At 40.6% G+C, this 24,242-nt stretch overlaps 1 protein-coding gene across 4 annotated transcripts in view; it reads right to left on the reverse strand.

Moving 5' to 3' along the window:
• LOC135908902 (uncharacterized) overlaps positions 1–24,242 on the reverse strand; it is a 636,710-nt gene that overhangs the window by 73,122 nt on the left and 539,346 nt on the right. For all 4 annotated transcript variants that reach the window (XM_070532480.1, XM_070532479.1, XM_070532481.1 and 1 more), the window contains 15 exons: positions 23,677–23,805; positions 22,585–22,644; positions 19,248–19,310; positions 18,537–18,755; positions 15,792–16,064; positions 15,062–15,161; positions 14,006–14,219; positions 13,227–13,283; positions 12,337–12,552; positions 10,716–10,888; positions 9,997–10,180; positions 8,055–8,197; positions 5,383–5,477; positions 4,885–5,086; positions 657–963 (listed from right to left, as the gene is read on the reverse strand). In XM_070532480.1, the coding sequence (XP_070388581.1) occupies positions 657–963; positions 4,885–5,086; positions 5,383–5,477; positions 8,055–8,197; positions 9,997–10,180; positions 10,716–10,888; positions 12,337–12,552; positions 13,227–13,283; positions 14,006–14,219; positions 15,062–15,161; positions 15,792–16,064; positions 18,537–18,755; positions 19,248–19,310; positions 22,585–22,644; positions 23,677–23,805 (2,435 nt within the window). The remainder of the gene's footprint in view (positions 1–656; positions 964–4,884; positions 5,087–5,382; positions 5,478–8,054; positions 8,198–9,996; positions 10,181–10,715; positions 10,889–12,336; positions 12,553–13,226; positions 13,284–14,005; positions 14,220–15,061; positions 15,162–15,791; positions 16,065–18,536; positions 18,756–19,247; positions 19,311–22,584; positions 22,645–23,676; positions 23,806–24,242) is intronic.

Below are 24,242 nucleotides of genomic sequence, written 5' to 3' on the forward strand. Positions count from 1 at the left end.
ATCATGCTATTGCATTACTTAACATTTACATGCTAATTAAATTCATGGAAGCACTTTGGAATGGGAACAAAAACAGAGCGTAGAGGAAGGAGGGTGGTGCTGTCAAAAAAGAAAAGGTCATGTAAATGAGACAAGTAAAATTTTGATGTAGAGTATTGTATGTTCTGTTTCCTAAATGTATTCGTGACTATGCACTGGTCTATACAACAAACTTTCCAAAAATGTAACCAACTTGAGAAAAATGTTTATAATAAATTAGTTTAACAAAGGATATATGCTTGAAATACATTTTCCGCTGCAGGAAATTATGAGTTTTGCCTTGCTGTAACATATTATTTTCCTTTCCTGATTCCGACCCTAAGACCACGGTGAATATTAAGATATGATGTGTACCGGAAGTGCCCAGCACCACATCAAGCAGGTATGATGCCTTTAGTCCAGGGCTCCTGCTCAGTGGCTGTCCAATAAAAAAAAACTGAATTGAGAATTGAATTTTAATAACAAAAAGAATCTCAATAAATGCCTTTAAATATTGCTTTCTTTCTTCTTGCCAGCTAATACTGCGAAGAAATATTTTGAAATAAAGTTAAAATTTGAAGCCTGTTCCCAACCGGAAATATCCCTCCCCAACTGCCAGAAACAAAAGCCATGCGTACCGCTGCTGACGTCCCTGCATTGAAGAAAGGTCCAGTCTGAACAGTGATCACGTACAGGTGTTGCGCTGTCGATCGTGCCGTCTTCAGTGCAAATACGTGGCCCCCTCTTGGGCCACCACGTACCGCACACTTGTCACCACCGCACAACCACCACAATGCCAGGGTGTAGGCAGCCATGGTTGCCACCAGAAAAGATATGACAACCAGGTTGATCTGTTTGCCAAACACCTTGTATGCTGGCAGCTCAACAAGCTGCAGTTCGAGAGAGCCTGAGATCACGGATATGATGGGGGGTCCTCCCTGGCACCTGCAACAGTACCAACCCATGAGGCAGAGACAGACGTCTAGAAATGAGGGAGAAGCGTGCACTGAGGGATTAAACTTTCAGTAGAGATGTGCAAACAGCAGTTTCTGAGACTGAATCGAATATGAATCCAATAGTGCCAGAAGTGAGTCAAATCGAATTTAGTATTGAATATGTTTCTATTAGTTTATGAATTATTCACAATCTTTTCACCCACTTCTGGCACTATTCACAGAAATGAGAATTTTCTCTCATTACACTGCACAAAGGAAGCATTAGGTACAACTGAGAAGATTGTTCTCGGGACCCTTTGGAGCATATGCAATGACACACTACTGTATAAAGTTTGTAGAGGTGATAATGTAGGTCAATCAGATGTGTGTGTCATCTGCAGTGATGGCAGAGTAAAAAAAAAAGAACATTTTCTACAGTTTGAATGGTCATAGAAGATGGTGCTGCTATTGTATAAAGTATGTTGCAATGAAACATATTCTAATTTAGTCCTATGAGGGTTAGAGGTGCTGCATGTACGAATAGTGCGAAAGTATACCCACAGCAAAATGCCGTGTCTCAACAGCATTCTATTACAAGTGACCTTGTTTAGCTGTAAAAAGTCTGGCAGTCTGAGTGACATAGCATGCTCTGCTACATTATGTCCAGAGTGGATGGGACAGAATTTACATTTTTCCTTCAACTTCACACTTGCTTGTGTAGAGTTGACAGTGTAAAGTATTTGAAAAGTATCAGACAGATATTCAGATTTTTTTAGTCGTAGCTATTCAACTCGATTACTTAATTGAATAGTGGCTATTCAATTCGAACACCAAAACAAATAGGACAATGTTTGATTTAATATCCAAAATTTTTAAAATATGCACACACCCTACTTCTTAGTCAATTAAAAACCATATGAAGCAGACAGGCAATAATTTAAAACAGCTTAGACGATATTGTTTTAAAGCGAAGCTATCTTTGCTGCTGTCTTACCAAGTACAGATGTTCATCATCATCATCATCATCATCATCATCATCATCATCATCATCATCATCATCATTAGCCTGGCTACGCCCACTGCAGGGCAAAGGCCTCTCCCATACTTCTCCACTACCCCGGTCATGTACTAATTGTGGCCATGTTGTCCCTGCAAACTTCTTAATCTCATCCATCCACCTAACTTTCTGCCACCCCCTGCTACGCTTCCCTTCTCTTGGAATCCAGTCCGTAACCCTTAATGACCATCGGTTATCTTCCCTCCTCATTACGTGTCCTGCGCATGCCCATTTCTTTTTCTTGATTTCAACTAAGATGTCAACATCTGTGTAACATCTATGTAACACAGATGTTACACAGATGTTTATTACACAGATGGCTAACACCTACATGCAATAAGGCTATGCTCATGTCCTCTCCTGCTACTGCTGCTATTTCATGGACTCAAACTATCTTCATGCCATTTAGATTCCAACAGTGCGTAAAAAGTGCATCTTTTCTTCTTTCCTTTTCCCTGAGCTCTCAAAATAATTTGAGATGGAGATTAGGTTAGCAGCAACCTTTGTGCAGGAAAAGGCAAATGAAAGCAGAAGAAAAGACAATGTTGCTGCCAGTAGGAGCAGAGCCCATAGCCTCTGCGCAACATGCGTGGTGCTCTACCAGTTGAGCTACACTGACAGCTGTTTTTCCATTCCTGCTCCGCGGGCATTTGCGCATGGCTACTTATACCTTAACTAAAGGACGTACTGGTCATTGCCACTTACAGCCAGGGCAGCGCATGTGGTGCATTCAGTAAACTACAGCTATCAACTGTGTCTTCTTCACCTTTCTCTTTTTTTATTAGGAATATAAATATATAGCAAAATTAACTATGTACAATAGTTAGGAAAGAGCAGTAAGATAACTTGCTATTTTTTCCCATGCTCCTCTGAACTTTATGAAAATTGTCAGATTAAATTATGGAGGATTATCGTCCCTAATAAACAGATCGGCAATGAGATGTCATAATAGGGGGCTCTGAATTAAGGGGGGCCACTTCTCTTATCGGTCACATTATGATGCTACTTACATCACTTATGATGAATTTTGACATACGGATTACTAAGAAATTTATGTGTTTTTTGTGGACCATCTTGTAGGTGAGCTCTATTAAATGCTGCTTGTTATGAAGGAGACTAGCATACCAAAATGATGTTCAATGATCAGAGCTTGAAATGCTACACGAATTAATGTTCCACGTTGATTTAGACCAAAGTTGCATCATGTCCAGCTTTTTAAAGTATGAACCCATGGTAAATACCCAAGATAAATTATACCTTTTGAAAGTTTCTGTAATAACAGGTTCATATTTTAGGCCTAGTTCACTGTATAATTTTCTACCTCTCTGACAAAAAATAAATGTACATGTTGTGATGATATAAGCAGAACAAAAAAAAAATAATATATTGCCACTGCAAAACTGCTACATTATCAGAAATGCTGTTTTGAGAACATGAGGAAAAACATCACACGACATGTTCATGGCAATTATGGCAAAAGCTATATAAATTGATCGAGGATGATGCAGAGGTTCAATCAAGCAAACATAACTGCCTTACACGAACCTGGAGCAAAGGGATCCGAAAAACATTTTGGGCCAGCTTTTGGCTCCAATGAGCAGTGTCTTTCCTTTTACCACCTGAAGTTATTTAAGATGCGCCTAAATCTAAATACACAATTATTTTTGCATTTTGCTTTTCCTGGAATGTGGCTGCTAAAGCCAGAAATCAAATCCGCGACTTCTTGTTCAACAGCAGAATGCCACTGATCAAACATGGTGGATGCTTCTTGGCTTTATTGTCTATTGTCTTTCCTTTTCCCTCTCACTTCCCCCTCGCCTCATATAAGGTAGCAAACAGGGTGCAACAGTCAACTTCCCTGCCTTCCCCTCTCTTTTGCTCATTCTTGGGCTCACTTGCAAGTTTGCAAAAGTTGCAAGTGTAACATCTGGCCAATCCAATTGGCTCATACCATGCAAACAGTCACGCTGCAAACATACTCTCGCACAGGCATGCAGCTTTAAAACAGCAAACAATTGAAGGGCGGGGAGCTCACATATTTGACAACTTGTAACAGGTTCCTTGTGCCAATAATGTTTCAGAGTGGTTCTGCTCCCAGCTGTCAAATATGGAGGGCAGAGGACACTAAGAGACTAGTCCGATTTTCGTTGGCTAAGCCTGAGACAATTTCCTGCAGGGCGGGAACTCCTACAGGACCTCCTTCTGTATATACTTATCATGTAATTATCCCCATTTTTGTCTTCAATAAACTGATTCTGATCCTGAAAAGCGTGCCGCATGACACCTGCTTTCAGTTCTTCCCTTCACACCAGTTCTTCTAACAACCAAAATGTCCAAGTGGCAAAGCAAGGAAATGCATTCATGCTCAACGCAAGCACCGGCCTTCTGACCAGCACCTGTGTTCTCATCTCACATAGTAAGAATCGGCAAAGTTGAGTTTTCTGAGCCTCAGGATGTGATACAAGAATAATAAACAAGGCACCGTGTTCAGCCACTAGTGGTAATCTCAGAAACACAACTGTCACCAGTGATGATATAGCCAAGACTGGATGACCCAAAAAAAACAAAATTTCAGTTTTCAGACCGTAGGCACAAACTTATGAGTTATTTCTTTTCTGCAGTCCAATATGTTCTAATCACAAGCTTTTGTCAGTTCAGATTATTACTGTTGCTGGTATACTGGTCTGTACATCATGCGAGTTTGCAGAATGTGGGAAAGAGGCTACTGGCTAGGACCTAACATATTTCAAGTAACTTATGTCCTTGCCTCACACTGTGCAACAACTCGTAAAACAAATGAAAAAAAGTGAAGCGTAAGTTCTGCAAACAGTACTAACTTTGTGAAACGGGGAAATTCATGACAACGGTACGCACTTGCATTGAACAGACTGCACATTTGTCGAGTCGGTCACCAAGCAGCCACGTGAGTCCCACACAGCCTTTTCGGGAGAGAACTGCAAGCACTCCTGCCCAAAGCCTTCCAGTTGATACGTCAGGTTTGAAGAACCATGTGTTAGCTTCCAATTTCCAATGCGTTGTGGCTCTCGTGCGATGGTCAACTGGCAATCATTGTGGTCTAGAGGAAACCAGAAAGGGATCTATCAACGCAATCAACCGATTGATCAGCTGACCAACTAATTCATCAGAACAAAGATAAAGGAAGTTCAATTGTTTATGCCATTCATGAAAAATGTTACGTTTTGAGTTTTCCTTCATTTTTTTTATTCCTTATGTAGTATTCGGTAACAAACAGATGCAAGCAAGCACGTGCAATCCCTGCAACACCTGCCCAAAATTGAATTCACTAGCACAATACATTCATGAATTTTCTTCACTAACAAACTAAATGAAGACACCACGTTAAAAACTCACCATAAAAGGCTTCTTTGTCAATGTAAATCTCCGTCACATTAAATATTTGATGAACTCTGATGCCATGAGATAGGACCAGCTGTTCGGTACCATGGCTGCAGGACAAGAAAATGAAAGCATTGAATTGAAAAGAAAGGATGTATCTGACATGGCACACACTGAGCTAGCTAACAATTAAACTCATGCCTCAGGATAAAGGCCTTGCCCGGTTTGAGCTGTCGATGATGTTGCATACAGAGCAACACACCTGAAACTTTGCTCACCTAAGGAGAAAAAGGTTGAGACAAACCTTCAGGCAGGATGCCCTGAAGCACTCATAATGTAGCTACAGGCGAAAGGGCGGAAGAAAATCATGCATCTTCCTTTCACTGTGGCAATAGGCGTAGCTGACGCTTTGGTGAACCATGAAAACGAAACGGCACAACATGGTATGGCCAAATATAAGCTTGTGACTGAATTGCACCTCTGCCACACGGAGTTTTTTTTTTCTAAGCATAATATTTTATCCTCGCTGGTCAGCTAGCCGAAAAGCTACTGCTGCTGTAGATGATAGTGCTGAATAGCTAGCGGAGGGCTGCCAAGCAGCAAAATGAGACCCTGCTGAGCCTATCAGGAGAGAGGGCCGATGATGACATGCCAAGCCTAGAGGAGTTAGGAAAAGAAAGATTCACTTTAGAGCTTCAATTGCAAGAAGGGCACAGAGCTCGGCAAGAAAAACATTTTTTTTTGGCTGCTTAAATCCAGGAGCAGAGAGGAAAAGAAAGGCAAGTGAAGGCTACAAGAAGAAAAGATGTAATGATATGGCAATACAATGACTTGCAATTTCACTCAAAAACCTTATTGCCAACAGCATTTGCTGGTTTCCTTCAATGAAACACTTGTCATCTTCACTAGCCTTGATTGGCCAAGACAAAATTCAATATCAGTGCTGTTGTGTGCAACTCCCTGTCAGAGGAGCAAGCTGTGGCAGAGAGGCATAGACTGGTTTTGCTAACAGCCAGCTACTGAAAGCCTAGGTGAAGCAAACGACAATGCACACATATATATACAGAAAAAGAATGCCTAGGCCAGTATTTCCACAAAGAGAGAAAAAAAAAACACTTTCACATAAAATTTTCCCACACAGAAGGGACTGCTAGTAGGTAGAGAACATAAGTAACCGACGAAGTCAGAACAAGGCACTGGGGTATACTGTTTAGTTAACAATGACATTTTGGATCACCGCTAGGCTGATAGGTATCCTCACTCTCAGAATGACACAAACAGCTGTACCAAAGCATAGGCAGCAAACGTGTAGCGACCAATGGTTGAAAGCACAAAGGTGTCATTCTCAAGTGCAGTGGCTCTTACGCATTCTCATAAGTAGTCTTGAATGCTCAAAGTATGATCAGGGTGCTTGAAAATAACCATGACAATATGACAGTAGGGCTACATAGCAATCAACGTGCCTGCCCAGAGAACATCATTCCCAATATTTCTTGGAGGTGGGCCGATGATTCAAAGTGCCTGCAACACACCTGAAACTTTGCTCACCTGCGTATAAAGTCCAGGTTGAGACAAAGTTCCGGGCACACCGCAGACACTCAACAGTTGCCAGTGGCTTGTCCACCAATCCCCACAACCCATTTCTACATTAAATGCTTGCCCACACTTTCCGGCATTTGAAGCCGCCACATTTTCTTACCAGTTCTATTGCATCAAATTTGATGTGTTTCTTCGTATCGCAGAATACAAGCATTACATTTCGCACTTCTATGCACTATTCGCCTATGGAATGTCCTTTTCATTAGCACCATGAAACAGTTGAAAAGAGGAAAGTCCTGCCAAGGACAGGCACATCTCTCTCATACCAAGTGTTCATACACAAGTGCCATGTAATATGTGGAAGTTTCGTCTCTTCCGTGAATGTTGAAATCTTCCGTGCTTTGCAAAGTGATAATAGGTTGTCTTACATTGCTAACAATCATCACAATGTACGTACGTGCCTTCTATAGTCCTTACGTTCTAGCTTATAGCCTTATTTGTTAGTTTTGTCGGTAGTTTCCTTGGTATTTCACGTATAGTACTGGTTTGTTTCGTTTGTTCGGAACTCATGCTAATCTGCTTTTTGATATTTCTCTGATTTTGCTTTGTGACGCCTCTTTTAATCAATGCCCTTAATAGTGCCTGTAATGTATTCTGAAATATATGACTGACTGGTATAATAAAAGACAACAATAAAAAAGCAGCAAGCAAAAGTGAAGAACAAGGGTTGCATCTTGCAACAGCCGCAAACTCTAGCTACATCACCATGCCAGAAGCCGTACACTGGCTGTTAAGTGTGGTTTCGTTTACTGAGTTTTGAGTTTTAAGTCAAGTGAAAAACATGCCAAATGAAAGACCAGCTTAATGTCATTAGCAAGCCCTATGATGGAAATCCTCATGAGCTTTAGAAAACTAAGAGGACTTCTATTTTTTTTAAATTGACAGCACCAAAAGTGAATCTTGCGATTATAAAACATGGAAAACATTCTTGCGTGCTTCAGACAAAGACAATTTGGGAAAGCTTGCATCTTTAGCGATAAAGGGCAGGCGAGTTGCTAGAATGCATCTTCTTCCAACCACTCCAGTGGATAAACCCTCGCTGTTTGCCACGGTATGCTGAGTATATGATACCCATCAGAAGAGCTTACCTCAGGTACACTCGAAGATCATTGGCGACGTACCCTGTCTCCACTCTTATGTACAGGTGGGATCGCGACTGATCTTGCAAATTCTTCAGACTGTGTGCATGAACTGTGCCTGGGCTCAGGAGAAAATCTTTCTTGTGCTGCATCTGCGACAGGAAAGCAGTGTTTCAGAGTAAAGAGGTAATGCCACAAATTCAATATCTGTATGTAATGCCCCGCATTTTATTCTTACAACATCAAAAAGAAAACATTAGCGCTGCTTCCTTTTTTTCATTTTAGTTAAGCAACAGGATCGCATCTTTCAGTCTGCATCATTCAATAAAGCACTTTCCACCTTTGCATGCTTTGTTTGCCTGCAAAAGAATTTTAAAGTTCTGTTGTGTGTATCCCTCACCACCAGAGGAGCAAGCTGCTATAGAGGTGTGCGTGTATTCTGTGTCGACCACTTTGACAGGTGCTTGTTTATTTATTCCTGTACACTGTAAATCCTACGGGTGGGATTACCACAGGGTGTACCTACCGTGGCTATAAGATGCACAAACTGTGGGTCACTCAAGAACTAGCGAAACTTATTAACATGAAGAACACGATGTTAGAGACCTTTCTTATATATATCTCATGACAGTAATGTTGCAAGAATTCAAATGATTTAGCAACAAACTGAATAAAGCCATTGCCAAATCAAAAGAAGAATACTACAGACGAATTTTGGCAGTGATTGCCTTAGGAAAGGTGACATCGTCTGGAAAAAATTAAATAACACACTGAATGGAAAGCCTTTGTCAGACGCTGCTGACTACATGGTAGTTGATAATGTTTTACTAAGTGGGGAAGAATTTGTAGATGTCTCTAATCAATTTTTTGGGCATAGAGGAAATACTGCTGATTCCTCGGTTGCTTTTGCCGGTGTTCCCAGATTCCCAGTTTTTTCAGCCTATTTCTATTTCTGTGGTGACAACACTTTTTGTGGGCCTTAGAAATAGTCACAGTCGTGATGCAGACGGATCAGTAACGAAACCTCTTAAGTATGTTCTTGATTTTATCACATCTGCGATTACGCACATATTTAAAAGAGCAATTTCCAGTTTCTTCAGCTGGTATACGAGTAGCCAGAGTAACAGCAATAAATAAAGGAGATGACAAGAATAGCTTTTCTAACTACCACCCAGTTTATATTTTTCCAGTTTTTTCGAAAGACCTTGAGAAAGTTATTAGTACCCACATCAACAGTCTTAGTGAAAAGTTTATTCTTCTAACTGACTGTCAGTTCGCATTCAAAAATAACTGGTCCACAGAAGATGCGCTCCTGCTTCAGAAAAACATTATGTGTTAGGGAACAGTAGTTGCACATGTACAAAGACAGGCATTATAGGCATTTACAGCAGGAGCATACTGGGCCCACCACCCCAAGGCCCTTAGACTGTTTCCCAGAGACGCTAAACGAAAATATTAAGTTGAGCTAGGTTGAAATAGGCTTCTGCAATAACAAGTCTGCCATTTGTAGTGACAACAGAGCGTTTGGCAGCAAGAGAAGGACACAAAATGGCAAACCAGAGTGGCAGCACCTGCTGTGATTTATGGTACCAGCCAGCACTGGTTGATTCCTAAAGTGCCCCATAGAGGGAGATTACTTGAACTCGCCAGTTTGGTGGTGGGCGGTTCAAATTGAGGAGTAGCAGTGGGACCTCTGGTGGCAACTATGTGCGCAATAATATGACGTATTGGCACAAAGAAAACGAAGATAAGCTTCTAGAGAAACAATTTATCTATCTAGCTCAGCTTAATGTTTTTCTTTAGTGCCCCTTTCAGCTCTCGTAAATGCTTGCTCAAAAGCATGGGGGACAGCGGCACCACGTGCGCTTTATGAGCGTACAAAACAGTGCAGAGAGGGGTGACATCCTGCCCCGACGAAGAGGCCTATAGGTAAAGGAAACGAAGAACTCACATTTTGACGGGGAAAATTCACTACGTATGTTCCTTGCTCAAGAGTCGCGGCACTTGGGTTTAGGGCAAACGTTGATGCCACACTTGGGGGTCGGCAATTTAGTAACGGTGCTTGAGGACTGAATGCAAAGAAAGGAAATCTGTACACCAGACAAAATGTAGGCTGTGATGCCAGGGCGCCCGAACTGAAATGAGAGCAAGAGGAAATACAGTAAGCGTGCAGTCCACTAGCAATATGACATTTGTGAGGGAAAAGAAATTTGTTGCACAAGTGAGGGTGATGCTGCCGGAAGTTCAAGCAGCAGCTAAAAACATTACATGTTGAAATATTACCGTGACAAATAAATAAGGGCAAGGAAATGACTGAACATTCTCTTTCTGAACATTGTCTTTCTGCAAGCACTTCTAGCTCCTATTCTAATTAAAATACTAATAAAGAAACACATTTCTAAGCATTTTTCAAGCATGAACACAAACTTACTTAAAACCCCTTCATGTCTTGTTCATATGCTCGCGCATCATCATCTCTGTATCTTAAATGTTCGTGTTAACGAAACTATCTAGGTGTGCTGCATATTTTGTGTTGTGCATCCCTTTTGCACTGTGAAGAAGCATGCGTTACCCAGTCGTACAACACTTTAGTAATTGCAGCCTGTTGACACACGTGCATTGCATTCATAAATAATATTCAAGGCATAATCATTGGTATATATCATATACCTGTTTGGCGGAGTGACGCTGGGTGATATAGTGCCAGTGTCCGAGTGAAAAACTGTTTTTCCTGAGGCCACAGAGCACTGTACATCCATAAAAGCATCAAATACAGAAAGTTCAAGCCAAGCTGAGGAAAAATGCAGCGCATCTCGAGAAACATGGTTGTCTTCAATGAAACTCTGCAAAAAAAAAACAAAAGTGATAAATAACCCAGAGCAGATACAATCCAGGAGGGTGTGCTGTAGCCAGCGGCTAAACATTCTTTAGGTGCCACTTAAGATGAGTAAATAAGTAAAAACTTCAGATACAGATGCTGGCGTATGAGCAATTTAAAATTCTAGAGTTTAACATCATGAAACCATGCAGTGAGTTATGAAAAATGCCACGGTTGAAGCCTCCATACTAATGTTGACTGCGTGTTCTTTCTTTATCATGCACATAAATCTAAGTACATAAGCATTTTAAAGCGAAAGCCTTAAGTGGCTCGTTGCAATGCCTAATTCCCGAAAAAAGCAGCGTCCAGTTCAGCAAGACAAAAAATATAATGCAGGAATGGCTCATACCCTCTTAAGCAAGCAAAGATGCAATGGCTGAATATGAATGAAGAAATGAAAGGAAGAACAAACGAATGAAGGAAAGAAAGAACAAAAGGAGGAATGAAATAGAGAAAGAATGAATGAAAGAACCAAGAAAGAAAGACGGAGAGGAAGAACGAATAAAAGAAAGAGCAAAAGAACATTTAGGTAGTGCATTAGGTGCTCGCATATGCTGTTGAGGAGGTCGACCTGCAGCGCCATACATTTAATTCCCACTGCGGCTCGTTTTGTCTTGCAAGAAGTCTGATCTCTCCGATTGTATGAATTAATGCATTACCCCACATGCAGCAGGCTTTCGCCTTCACATGTTACAGGAGTGTAACACGCTGCCAAACTTCTTGCATTTTGCCTCCATCAAAATGCACCTGCTGCAACCAGGAACCAAACCTGCAACCTCCTGCCCGGCAGCATAGGCACTCAGCCACAGTGGCGAGCATTCTAAAGGCCCCTTCTCTGGATCTTCCAATGCATGCACATGCCTTAGTTACACACGAACCCCCGAATCATTATCATGGCACATCTGCACATAAAACATGCTCATCGACCGCGGAATCGAAGCTCAAGTGAAACGAAATCCATTTTGATTCCCATACGGGAGAAGCCTTGTTCTCAACCGATTAATGAGCAAGGCCTCCGTATGAATTAGCTGTAATGTCACTTGTTTCTTTACAACTTCTTGTGAAACTTTTATTCTGCATTAGGTGTCCCTGTTTCTTAGGTACACAACATTGCCATGATCATCCTCGAGCAGACGAGTTTTCGTCAAACCACCGATTTCAGATCGTTATCGTCGACCACTCTGTTGGCTGCCAGCATTGGGAAACAGGTTAACAGCATTGAATGCTGAAATTGGCAGCATATTTGCCAGTTGAAACCCAACATCCGTCCTGCACACTTCATATTTTGTGTCTTGCATTCTTCAATGCTATGAACAAGTTTCACAACACTCCGCATACATTTTCTTTAGATAATGAAACAAAAATGAAAGAAATGCTACTGGAGAACAAAAGGAATAATTCCTAAATACAAACCTTTATCATGTCTTCGATATTGTGAATGCATTCGTAGAACATGTGCCACGTGTGAAGACTGAGTGTCTGCGCTGATTTAATTAGATGGCCCAGAGCAGTCACAAGTTCCTGCACTACAGCTTCAAATTGTCCCGACATGGCTAGTTGGCTCGTTTGAACATCCTGAACAAAGAACTGAAGCAACTGGGATGCTGCAATGAGGTCGTGTTCTTCTCCCTGCAAGGAAAAGCCAAATCTTATCTTTCTTGTCCCTTCTTACATCTACGTCTTGTGGCATTTCTGCATCACCACAACAACAACAGCTGATACCAGCGCCATTTGGGAATGACACATTAACATTTAATGATAATAAATCTTAATGCCATTACTATTATGATAATGTGACATAATAACCTGATGTAGGGAGCTGGAGCCGAGTCAGGCTGCAATTCGCACCATTTTTTCTGTCCCCTTCATATTTCTCATGGAGAAATAAAACCACCTTTGATTGATAGATTTATAGATTAATGTAATGCTATTAGGAGTTGTGAATAGCGCAGAAGCATTAAAACCCCCTCCATTCATATAGCAGGGTGTCTACCCAATTTACATTTTCAATTTCCCGAATTTTCTCGGAAATGCCAAATTCCTTGATATTTTCTGGTTTTCTCAGTTGTTAGACATGCTTGATACAACAAAAGCAATTATGGAAGTTGTGCAGTTGTATGAGGGTTATGTGGAACTCTGTGGTGCAGCCTGGACAGACACAGTATTCCAAGAGTTGAAAGAGTTCCTATCATTTAAAAATGCATAACCAGAAACTGCATTTCAGTGAGATGTGGAGGACAGGCGACTAGTGCGGCGGCTAAAATAGACACAGACAAAAGCGCTTCACCAAAAGTGCTTCTCACCGGGAATCTGGGCTCCACAATAATATTCCATGTTTGAATAAAAGCTTGCACTGTGTTCTGTAATAAAAGAAACACAATAAAAATTATTTCTTTTAACATATGGCTACAGAATGCAATAAAATATGCCCCATTTTATCCTAGAGATGCCATTCTGTGATAGCTAGAGACTGCCCACATTGCCTGTATTCAAGATTGAAACAGAGCATGCCATAATTGCAAGTAAACATGTGATCACATTACACGATTCAAAATTTAAGGCCCTAGATTTAGGTCTATATCCTAAACTACTAGAAGCAGTAGTTAAAAAGGGCATTACATAGAGGGTGCTTATCCAACTGTTTTCTTTTTCCATTGTTTACTTGGTTATTGTGTTCTTGATTGCAAGCGTTGTTTCCTGTGCCTTAGCGACACAATTTTCAATAACCCACTACACCGACTCAGTGGTTATGGTATTGTGCCCTGCTGAGCACAAGGTCAACGGTTCAATTGCCAGCAACTGTGACCGCATCTTGATGAGGTGCAAAATGCAAAAGTGCTCTTGTACCATGCTTCTGGGTGCACATTAAAAAAAAAAGGGAAGGTCAAAATTAATCCAGAGTCGCATACTATGCGTTGTCCCTCACAAGCCCCTGTGCAGTTATATAATCTAATCTAATGATATTATACAATTATGTTGAATATTCCACACGCTAACAGTACTAACTATATTAGCACATGAAGAAGCTACTAATTTAAAATCAGGTCTGCAAAATTCGCTCAGCGCTGTGCCATACACTTACTACAGGAAGAGATTCCAAGTCTCGCAGTACGCATATTGCGAATCGCCACACACTTCTGAAGAGGTCGAGTTGGTATGTGGGCAAAGTGCTCTTTGGTGCTTCAATACTTCTAAGCGCAGCTATAAGTACTTGAAGTTTGTTCAGCGCTGCTTGGTATTGCTGGTCATCAAATAGTCGGGTTATTCTTGGTGACAGGTGGGATGTTTCGTTTTTCCTGAAAAAAGAAAAAAAAATGCTGTACAGATGATTGCTTACATGTAAGCTTTACTGTCCCGAAATGTGAGCAATGGTTAGCCAAAAAAAAAAAAAATTCCATGCCTACACATGCAACAAAGCTGCAAAGCTTTTGAAAAGAACAAAAGAAATCCACTCTGTAGAATTAATCTAAACCAAGTTTTGCCAGATATGTATGAAACTATTTTTCAACCCCAATTCTTTACCTCAACAAATATTTCAGATAAAGACCAGATGTCTACAATCAAATGTGAAACTGCTAGGCATATTTTTTTTGTTACTCGAACAATTATGACTCATTCAGAGGCACATGCCTGGATCTATTCACTGGGTGGAGTAGATATCATCACCATAATAATCATAATAAGCATCATTATTACTAGGTCATTTAAGTCTACAGTGTGACGTAAAGGCCTCTCCCAGGTATCCCTAACTATGCAGGTTCGATGTCGACTAATTACCAACTCTAAACCCAACAGGTGACAGCACGCCCAGTTTAAACAACAGCAAAATCAACAAATGACCACAGCAGTCCTCTTACGTATCATGCTGCACAAAAGCTTGGCCTTCACTTCTTTCAGTACTGACCTTATGGGTACCATTTAGACACTAAAACTGGACAGCGAATTCGAAGAGACGCACATGGAATAATTTATACAAAGCATAAAATTGTCTTTAGTTTCCTTTAACATTCATTAACTACACCTATGATTTCACATATTATAAAACTGACTGACTCCCTAACCCAAGGTTCTTGATTTTCAATTGTGAATTATGCATGTGGTAAAGCATAAAGCATTGCATAAAGTAAAGAACACTTACATAACAAAAAGTTCCATCGAATTCAGCACTCTCAACACATTTGTTTGTGGAAGGCACAATCGAAATCCATCGGCATCCTGGATGACCATCCTGATGTGCACTGCAAAAGTACAAAAAAAATTACAGTTAGTTCAGGTGGCCAATCAACCACATAAGAAAGGAGTTGATAATGAGTCACATACCTACGGACAAAATGTTCTTTCGTGCAAATAGCATTCTTAGCATTGTCAGACTGCTTCTCTTTCCGGCTATCTAGCTATCACACCAATAGTGTTGGCCAATCTCAAAAGCAGTGGCAGTCTAAAACATGTGGGCTGTTTGCATGGGCATGTGCCACTTGGTATGTGACCCTCTTCAATGAACCGCTTTGATGCCACCTTGGGTTTGTGCTGCTCCTCAATTAACTTATTTGATGGCTACTTTGGTCACTGTGTGCGTGCCACTGGGCACGCGCGGACTTCCCCATCACGCTGCCAGAAGGCATAGCATGTCCAGAGGGAAGGGCGAGAGAAGGGCCCTGCTGTAGCACCATGCCTCACGTTAAACGTGTTTCCGCTATTCACACCTTTGGATAGTCATCGCTCATTAGTTCTGTCCGAATGTGTCTTCAACTGCGAAGCTTTCTTTTTGAGGAAGTAGTATGGGTTCCATTTAGAGCTTCGTGATAGTCTTGAGTGGATGACAACGTTTCCACTCAAATGCCACAATTTGACAAACACACACTGCTCACCAGAGTTGTTTTGCGAGGCCATCCCGGGAGGCAGCCAAAATGAAGCGGTGGAATGAGAGCCGCGGTAAAGTTGTCGCCAGGGGCCAGCAGGGGACAGGCCATAGCTGATGACGTACACGTACGGTTTACGGCCACCTTTCCAGATGGAGCAGTTCACAGTGAAAAGTGTCTCCAGAGCGACACCAGTAGGAGGCTGGATGTTGCACTGACCTCCTGACGTCCCACCTCCAACTATTATCCTCTCCCTTGCTTCTCCCACGGTGTCATTTGAACCTAATAATATTGAAGGAAAGAAACAAAAAGAAAAAAGACCTTTAAATAAAGAGTGTACGAGTCACGGTTTGAAGGAAGCATTACACTCCAAAAGATTAAAAAATAAAGAAAATCAGGTTGTTGTATTTACTACCTAGTTGTTAAAGCATTCACTACCTTTGTTTAACTGCAGCTCGTAATGGTAGAGTTATCAACACTACTGAGTAAACAGGGTAGTCATGCTTACCTGATGGCTCCTGGCTACCAATTTCAAATGTAGTTAGCACGTCTGGATACAGTTTTTAACCTATAATGCCATTATGTCACCCACTATGAAATAAGCCATTTTCTCCCAAAACCAGCGCACATATTTCTTCTGTGAGGCCATTTGCCCTTGCTTTTCTAAGCAATGAAAAGTGAGTGTGTTATGATTCAACAGCTTTGCACTAGAGGATTTCTCTTGTGCGGCATCCGTGGTCATATTATTTTATGTACGTACTGTGCTTGTTATTCATACAGTGAAAAATTTATTGAGAGAGCTGTAATGCACTTGACATTTGGAACAAAAAGTAGTTGAAGGTAATAAAGGCACTAGCATTTATATATATTTATGTGCAACAAAGAGAAAACACTTTTAAAACCTTTTAGCGTGCCTTGAACTTTTCAAGCATTTCCATCAGATAGTATTGATTGATTGATTGACTGATTGATTGATTGATTGATTGATTGATTGATTGATTGATTGATTGATTGGTTTACATATACTGCAGGCCCATGCAGGCCCAAGCAGGAGTGGTGGAATTAGAAAAAGTAATCATACAAGCCTTCAGAACAATTAAAACAAAATGCTCACACCTCTGTTGGGAAACTAACAGATAAAAAATTAATCAGATCTATTGAGTCCGTGCTGTTTAAGAATAATAATGGTAGTTTCTTCGATAGTATGGGGGAAAAAGGAAAATTTGAAAGCGTTAGTTCATGTTTGCTAGGGAGTTCAAGATTCAGAGTGATGATGCCTGGTTAGTCTAGTAGTTAATGGGTGTCCATATAGAGCAGGATGGATTGATAGTTAATTATTTTTGAGGAGGAAAAGAAATTTATTCCTAAAGATTTTCTGCGGTAGTTGTAATGTCTGTATACCATGATTGTGCATGATAATTGTTGGTGAGTCGTTGATACGGTACTTAGAAAAAATAAACCTAATGGTTTTATGCTGAATAATTTCTAGTGCAATAATATTGCGCTTATTATTTGGATCCCAGGCGGTGCATATGTATTCCATTTTTGGCCTAATGAGTGAGCTGTATACATGAAGTTTAGTGTCCAGGGGCATTTGTTTTAGTTTACAACACAGAATACAGGGGTCCCAAAATGAGGCAGCACACACATTAGAGATATCAGAATTCCAACTTAGGTTGTCAGTTATTGTCACACCCAAATATTGATATTCATTTACTTCAACGAGAGGACGAGTAGGAAGACTATATAGAAACATCCACCTATGTTTTTTCTTGGTTATCTTTATGTATACTGTTCTTTCTTCATTCAACTTCATGTTCCACTGTTTACACCATGAAAAAATGTTATGAAGGTTAGTATTCAAAAGTTCCTGATCCTCTCGGCAAACAATCTCAAGAAAAGAAATGCAGTCGTCTGCAAATAAACAAACTTATACTGGTTCAATAATGGCATTAACAATATTGTTAATAAAATAAATAATAAGAGCAGCCCCAGCACGCTACCTTGTGGTACCCTGAAAATGTTTACTAATACACATAGTACTTTTTACGATAACAATAACACAGAATACACACTATGTTTAATTCAAATAAAGAATTGATTGAGTGATTTCATTCCACTTCCAATCCCCAATGATGTCGATCAACTCAGTGCTGCTTTCTTAGAGAAGAACCAAATAAAAAAATTTGGCAGAACACATCTTTTGGGGATGATTACCTACATTTATGCAATTAGCATTCAAGTTGTGAATATTTGATTTGGTAACGGGAAATTCATTATTGGTAGAGATCTTAATGATTATGTTTATGTTTTGTAATTATAGAGTGTAAGTTTCCCGTTCAGGGACATACCCAGCAATTCAGTGACCCAAGTTCGTCTACTAGGTCGAGCTGCCCGCAAGCAAGATTTTGTCCATTCAGGCACATACCCAATGACCCAAGCTAGTAGACAACTTGGATAACGAGGAACAGTATGCATAAGGAGGCTAGATAGATAGATAGATAGACACAAAGTTGCTGAAGTAAGCCAGGAATGCTAATCCCATTAAAAGGATTAGCAGGATGTGGGAGTTAGTAATTCATTTGTAAATGTGCAACACAACGCTTGATTGAGATAGAAAAGCAGTGAAAGGGACACGCACCAGTAAATCACTACCTTCCAACTGATGTTTATGATGAAATGGCACAATATATTATACATAAAATGAGGTACACTATATGCATGTTCATACCAAAGAAGCATACATACACGCACCTTTTCGGCGAACCTTCACATGAACTGCGTAGGAACATTTGGCTATCAGTGCTCCTGGTTGGAGGACGAGCCAACTGCTGTGGCGGAACGAGCTCACAAAGCTGCTGACTTCAACTCTTTTTCTGGAATATCCGAAAATCTTCCTCAAAACTGACGCAGACCTACTGTCCGCAGATACAACGCCAAGCCTGCTGTCAATTCGTCTCGGTCCTTTTGGAACTGAAAGCAAGAAGAAAAATTATGCATATTTTTAGCAACCAAATGATCACGAAAAATTGTTGGGGACCACGAACGGAAAGGAGAATTACTGCCACAGAAACTGAAGGCAAAGCTTTCTCTTTCCAAATTCTGCATGCAATATCATTGCAAATTTGTTGGTTTGTTTTTCACCACTGTTCAACCCCGTGTAGCATTTTTCTGTAGGCCCATCTCTCCTGTCAGATCAAACCCATCTCAAGCTCATTTCATGCTCATGTCATGCAATAAAGTTGGCACAACCTTTGTTCCTGCAGAAGTGCTCAATTGATTGAAACATGCGAGACATTATTCCACATTAACTCCATCAGCAGCCAGCCCTATAACAAAATTCATTGATTTAATCCAACGCAGAAAGAAATTTATAAATGTAATTTTCATCACCAAAACTGCTTGCATTAATTATCACCATGCTTTAAGGCTGGAAGTGTGTCTGAAGTTTCACAGTCAACATACCATTAGAACGTTGTTGTTTTCCAAGGCGGGTGAACCGATGGTTTTCAGTTGGCTCAAAATGAACTGTAGCAGAATGGGAAAAGAAGTAGTAATCAGGCATGCAGGCCGAATAATTACTATGTCTGTAGTGCAGACATAGATATTGATTTCTTGGCAACTTGTGAGTGAAGTAAATTACTTTCATATTATCTGTAGTGAGCCCCTGTGCCCCAAAGTTGGGCACATGAAGCTGCTGACATGACGCTGTATAACCTTAGTTGCCCTTCCCCCCTTTTGCTTATATCCCATAGTTAAAAGGACACTAAAGAAAACATAATTTCACCACTGTTTATAAATTACCATCTCACAACACCCTAACAAGCTACTTTTACTTTGAGAAGATGCTTAGTAAGCCAGAAAAAAAAATGCTAGAGTGAAAGGTGGATGACGACAACCACCTTGAAATTCCTGTACCAGGTTGCCATGATGTCATGGATGGTGATGCCGTCTCCTCGGGCCTACCGCAATATCCCCAGAAATGCCCCACCCTCAAGACAATAACAACCCACTTTTGGCATGATTTGCTATTTTTTATGAAACAGCTAAAGATAGCCTACTACAAAGACCCTATCAATGCAAGACTGTATCGTATTTTCAAAGGGGTATAGGGACACTGTGCCTCCAGCACAACCACAGTGACTACTCCATCGTGAACATAGACCAAACAATGATGCGCGTGAATTGACCGGCAACAAAGACCAAGCACATCACCAGCCAAACGAACATCTACATCACCAACGCTGGTGCTCTTGTCATTGGTTCACGGTTGCATTAGAGCCAAGGACTGAACTTCAAGAACATTTGCCGAAATGTGAATAAATCCAAGCACACCTAAGCACTTGTTATGAGTTGTGAATGCGAAAGCATTAATGTCCAATTGAACACCGCTGAGTGGACTTCCGAGTTTTGTGCTGTGAGTAATGTACCAGAGCAGTACAAGCTTTTCTTGTGAGACTCAGCTGGTAACTTTCACTAATGACTTACATGTATATCTTGATATCGGTTTTTTTACTGATTGCATATTTTTGGATTTTTCTAAAGCTTTTGACAAGGTGAAACATGTACTGCTACTACACAAACTAAGCGCACTCAACATTGACCCGGGAGTACTCAGCTGGATCCAATCGTTCCTTTTGTCTCGTTCAATTTGTTGTAACTAGTGACTCCACATCTAACGCGGCTCCAGTTGAATTAGGTGTTCCACAAGGGTCTGTTCTTGGTCCTCTTTTATCTTTAATATATGTTAATGCCCACATGCCCACCCCTCATGTAATGTCCTATTTTGGACCCTTGAGGTATTAATAAATAAATAAATAAATAATGATTTACCTGATAACATTTCCTCACAAATTTGTTTATTCACTGATAACTGTGTTATATATAGAAAAATAATTGTTTGCGTCTGATATAGCTACCGTTCAACCTGATTTGAATAACATATTTAATTGGTGCCTCACTTGGTGCGTGGAACTCAACATTAACCAATGCAAATCTATGCGGATTTCTCATTCTAACACAACTTGCCCTACCTACGCCCTTAATGACTGCCCCCTTCAATCCATTACACCCTACCGTTATCTTGGCATTCATATAGCTAGCAATGTTTCTTGGAAGCAGCATGTACAATATGTAATATCTAAAGCTAACCGCTCCTTAGGATACTTGAAGATAACTTTTTTGTTTGCGTCAGTTTTGTTTAAACGGCTGTTGTACGCGACATACGTCCGCCTCAATTAGAATATGCCTCATCCGGTTGGGGTCCTCATCAGATCACATCAATTAACGAAATTGAATCAGTGCAAAATCGCTCTGTTCGTTTCATCTTAGCTAACTACCATCGCACTGCTAATGCTACATTAATGAAGAGTACTCTTCAAATCCCATTATTATCTCTTCGCAGAAAAGAATCACACATTTCCCTTTTCCATAAAATCTACTACAGTAACGCATCTCTTCACCCTCTTTGGATCCAACCTGTGCCTTATTATTCGGTTCATCGTGACCACGTACATAAAGTTAACGCACCCCATCATAACACCGTCGCGTGCTCAGAATCATTCCTTCCTAGGACTTCAGTCGACTGGAATAATCTACCTACATCATTAGTAAGCATCAGTGACCCCACTCGTTTTCAGAATGCACTAATCAACATAAAATAATGTATGGAGGCAAATGGCATAATTATGTACTTATTCGTGAACATTGTCTACTTGCTAAAGTGTACTCTTTCTGTATTTTCATGTTATGTAAGTCTCTGTTTTATTTGTTATGAATGCATTACTAGTTTTTTCATATTGTCGCAGCCAGTAGGAATTTCGGCGCCGTTTTGCTGCTCAAGACGAAGATGCTGGCTTTCTCACTCAATGGGGCATTTGATGCTTTTGCATCAAAAATACTTCACAATCCCTGACGTCACGTTGATGAATTTCAGTGCGAAATTCAGGCATAAAACTGTGACGGTCATTTTTTTTTAATAATCAGCCTTTTATCATAAAATAGATGTAAGCAGAGTACTTAAAGACTACTTTATCAATCTAACCTAATTCAATGGTTCTCTTTAATGTCCTTTTAATGGTGTTTCATATTTCAAAGCTGCACAGTATGCTGCAGGACAGGCCTTAGTGAAGGATTGGTTGTGGTCACCAGGGGTGCTATTCATGTACTCCTATCATCATCAGCAGCATCAGCAGCAGCCTGGCTACGCCCACTGCAGGGCAAAGGCCTCTTCCACATTTCTCCAACTACCCCGGTCACGTCCTAATTGTGGCCACGTTCTCCCTATGTCTATGCACACCTAAATACTTAGCATGCTTGCATACCAGAACCACAGAAATGGAGCCAGCATGGTCGAGGATCAAACACATGGCCTATTACTCAGTGACAGATGCCATGGTCACGTGAGCAAAAGCGGCAAGTTTATTTGTCATTCTCAGCAGTTAACCTGTTCAAGCTGCTCATACTGCTTTATGCTTTCTTTCCCTTGAAAATGCTCAAAGCCGCATGCATTCTACTTTTCAACTTCCGTTTTTCAAAACATTTCACCAACTCTTATTTTCTTTGAATGGCATTATGAAGACAGTGGAACAAAGCAAGAAAGAAAAGCAAGAATGTGATGCAGGAAACACTTTTGTATTGTTATTTCTTGATATATGATTAATATTTTGATACATCTGTTCAGCCTTTACACATTGTGAGTTTGGTGAAGCAGAGAGATAAAATTCAAGGCTATGTGCAAGAACCAAGAAAGAAAAGAGAAGGAAATAAAAGCAAGATATGAGCACTGAGCTGCTGTTCATACCATTTTTTGCAGATCCTGTGCCATTGGCAAAGTCTGGAAATGGTGGAAACGGTGGAATTCCTTCAAAAAAGAGAGCACCATATATATTACCATGGACTTGAATGGAGGCCAAACAATGCAGTCAACATTTCTTAATAGACAAATACAAGCAGCCATTTGGCTGCGTTTGAATGTGAATACTACCCTAGCAAAAATACCAATAGCATTTGTTATTGTTTCCACAAGGTGAGATCTATTTGACGAATATGCTGCCATATATTGGTACCAATATATGATTCAATAAGTGGCCGAGCTATTCGTTGCCTCTCTGTTCTCTACTGATCCGATATGCAACAGATAGATGTCACCTATAGAATCCTATTGGTCCAGCATGCAACAAATAGATGTTACCTGTCCTATATTGCCACCAACAGAATTCAAATAAGAGCCCTAAAGTTCCAGTATGTTTCCAGTAGAACCTTAAGACTTGCTCTACTTAACCAACAGAACAGTTTATTCGTGCTTTTTGCTGGTGCTGCGATTGCCCATTTCAGAAAGTGATACCTATAATAAAAAGTGATCGTTCATTTTTCTCCTGACAACTGAGCTTTTCAAGAAGAAGCCAACCTTTCTATATGTCTGTTTTTCTTGTTCACCTTCGGTGTCAACTCTATGCTCATCATACATAAAAGTCAATCATAAACCTCTGTGCTCCACAAACGCCACCAGCAGTCCCCATCTGTTTCCATATGAGACAGAGCAGAATGTGAAGAGCACAAATGCTGACAAGGTACTGGGCTGGCAGTATGCACCGTGCATTTTGCATGGTGCTTCCATGTGGATCCAACTTGTTGATGATGTGCATGTTATAAGGGAAAAGGCTTCGCTAAATTGTGCGAGTGACAGAATATTATTAGCTAAATAACGAATATATGAACAGAAGGCCCAAGATCCAGATGGAAAAAGTAAATAATTAAATTGCAAGTTTTGCAAACCGAGGTTTTACTATGCTGTGCTATAATGCTAACCTAAAGCTGTTCTGCTGGTTTTCTGCAGCAATATGCTGTTTGGCACATGAGACATTAGTTGTTGCATAAGGCAGTATTCACTCACTTGAACCAGCTTGGTGCAATGTGTGTTGAATGTCATATGCTCTTCGGTGAGGAGTTCGGCCAACGTGAGCCCTACTGTTGCCCAGACGCATTTGGGTGCTGCCAATACTGCCATAGCAGTGGTCATCACCTATGTACAAAATGATATACATAGGTTAAATGCGGCCAAAGTGACACTTCCACAAGGGCAAGACTGCGGATGCAGACTAAGAGTCTTACTTGGACCTATGACGACCATGCCAATATACATCTCTTTCGAGAGCAAAGAGCACCTGTCATAGCACACAGTTCCCATTTTTAATAGACCTGTGCTTGCCTCTTACCTTGTTTAATATCTGAATATAGAAGATGTGGCCATTAAAGAAAACTACATCGAAAAATAACTAGGGTGACATATATGTAGGGAAGCACAATTCACTCAGTGCTGGAGCACCTTACAAACTTATTCTGGCCTCTGTAATGGATGAATAATGTTGAAAATGAATGAATGTTGAAAATGAAGTACCACCATTGGCGTAGCCAGTAAAGTTTTTCACCTGGTACCCGCTTGTCCGGGAAGCGGAAGGA

Source organism: Dermacentor albipictus, chromosome 1, assembly GCF_038994185.2.
Source record: "Dermacentor albipictus isolate Rhodes 1998 colony chromosome 1, USDA_Dalb.pri_finalv2, whole genome shotgun sequence".
Classification (NCBI taxonomy): domain Eukaryota; kingdom Metazoa; phylum Arthropoda; class Arachnida; order Ixodida; family Ixodidae; genus Dermacentor; species Dermacentor albipictus.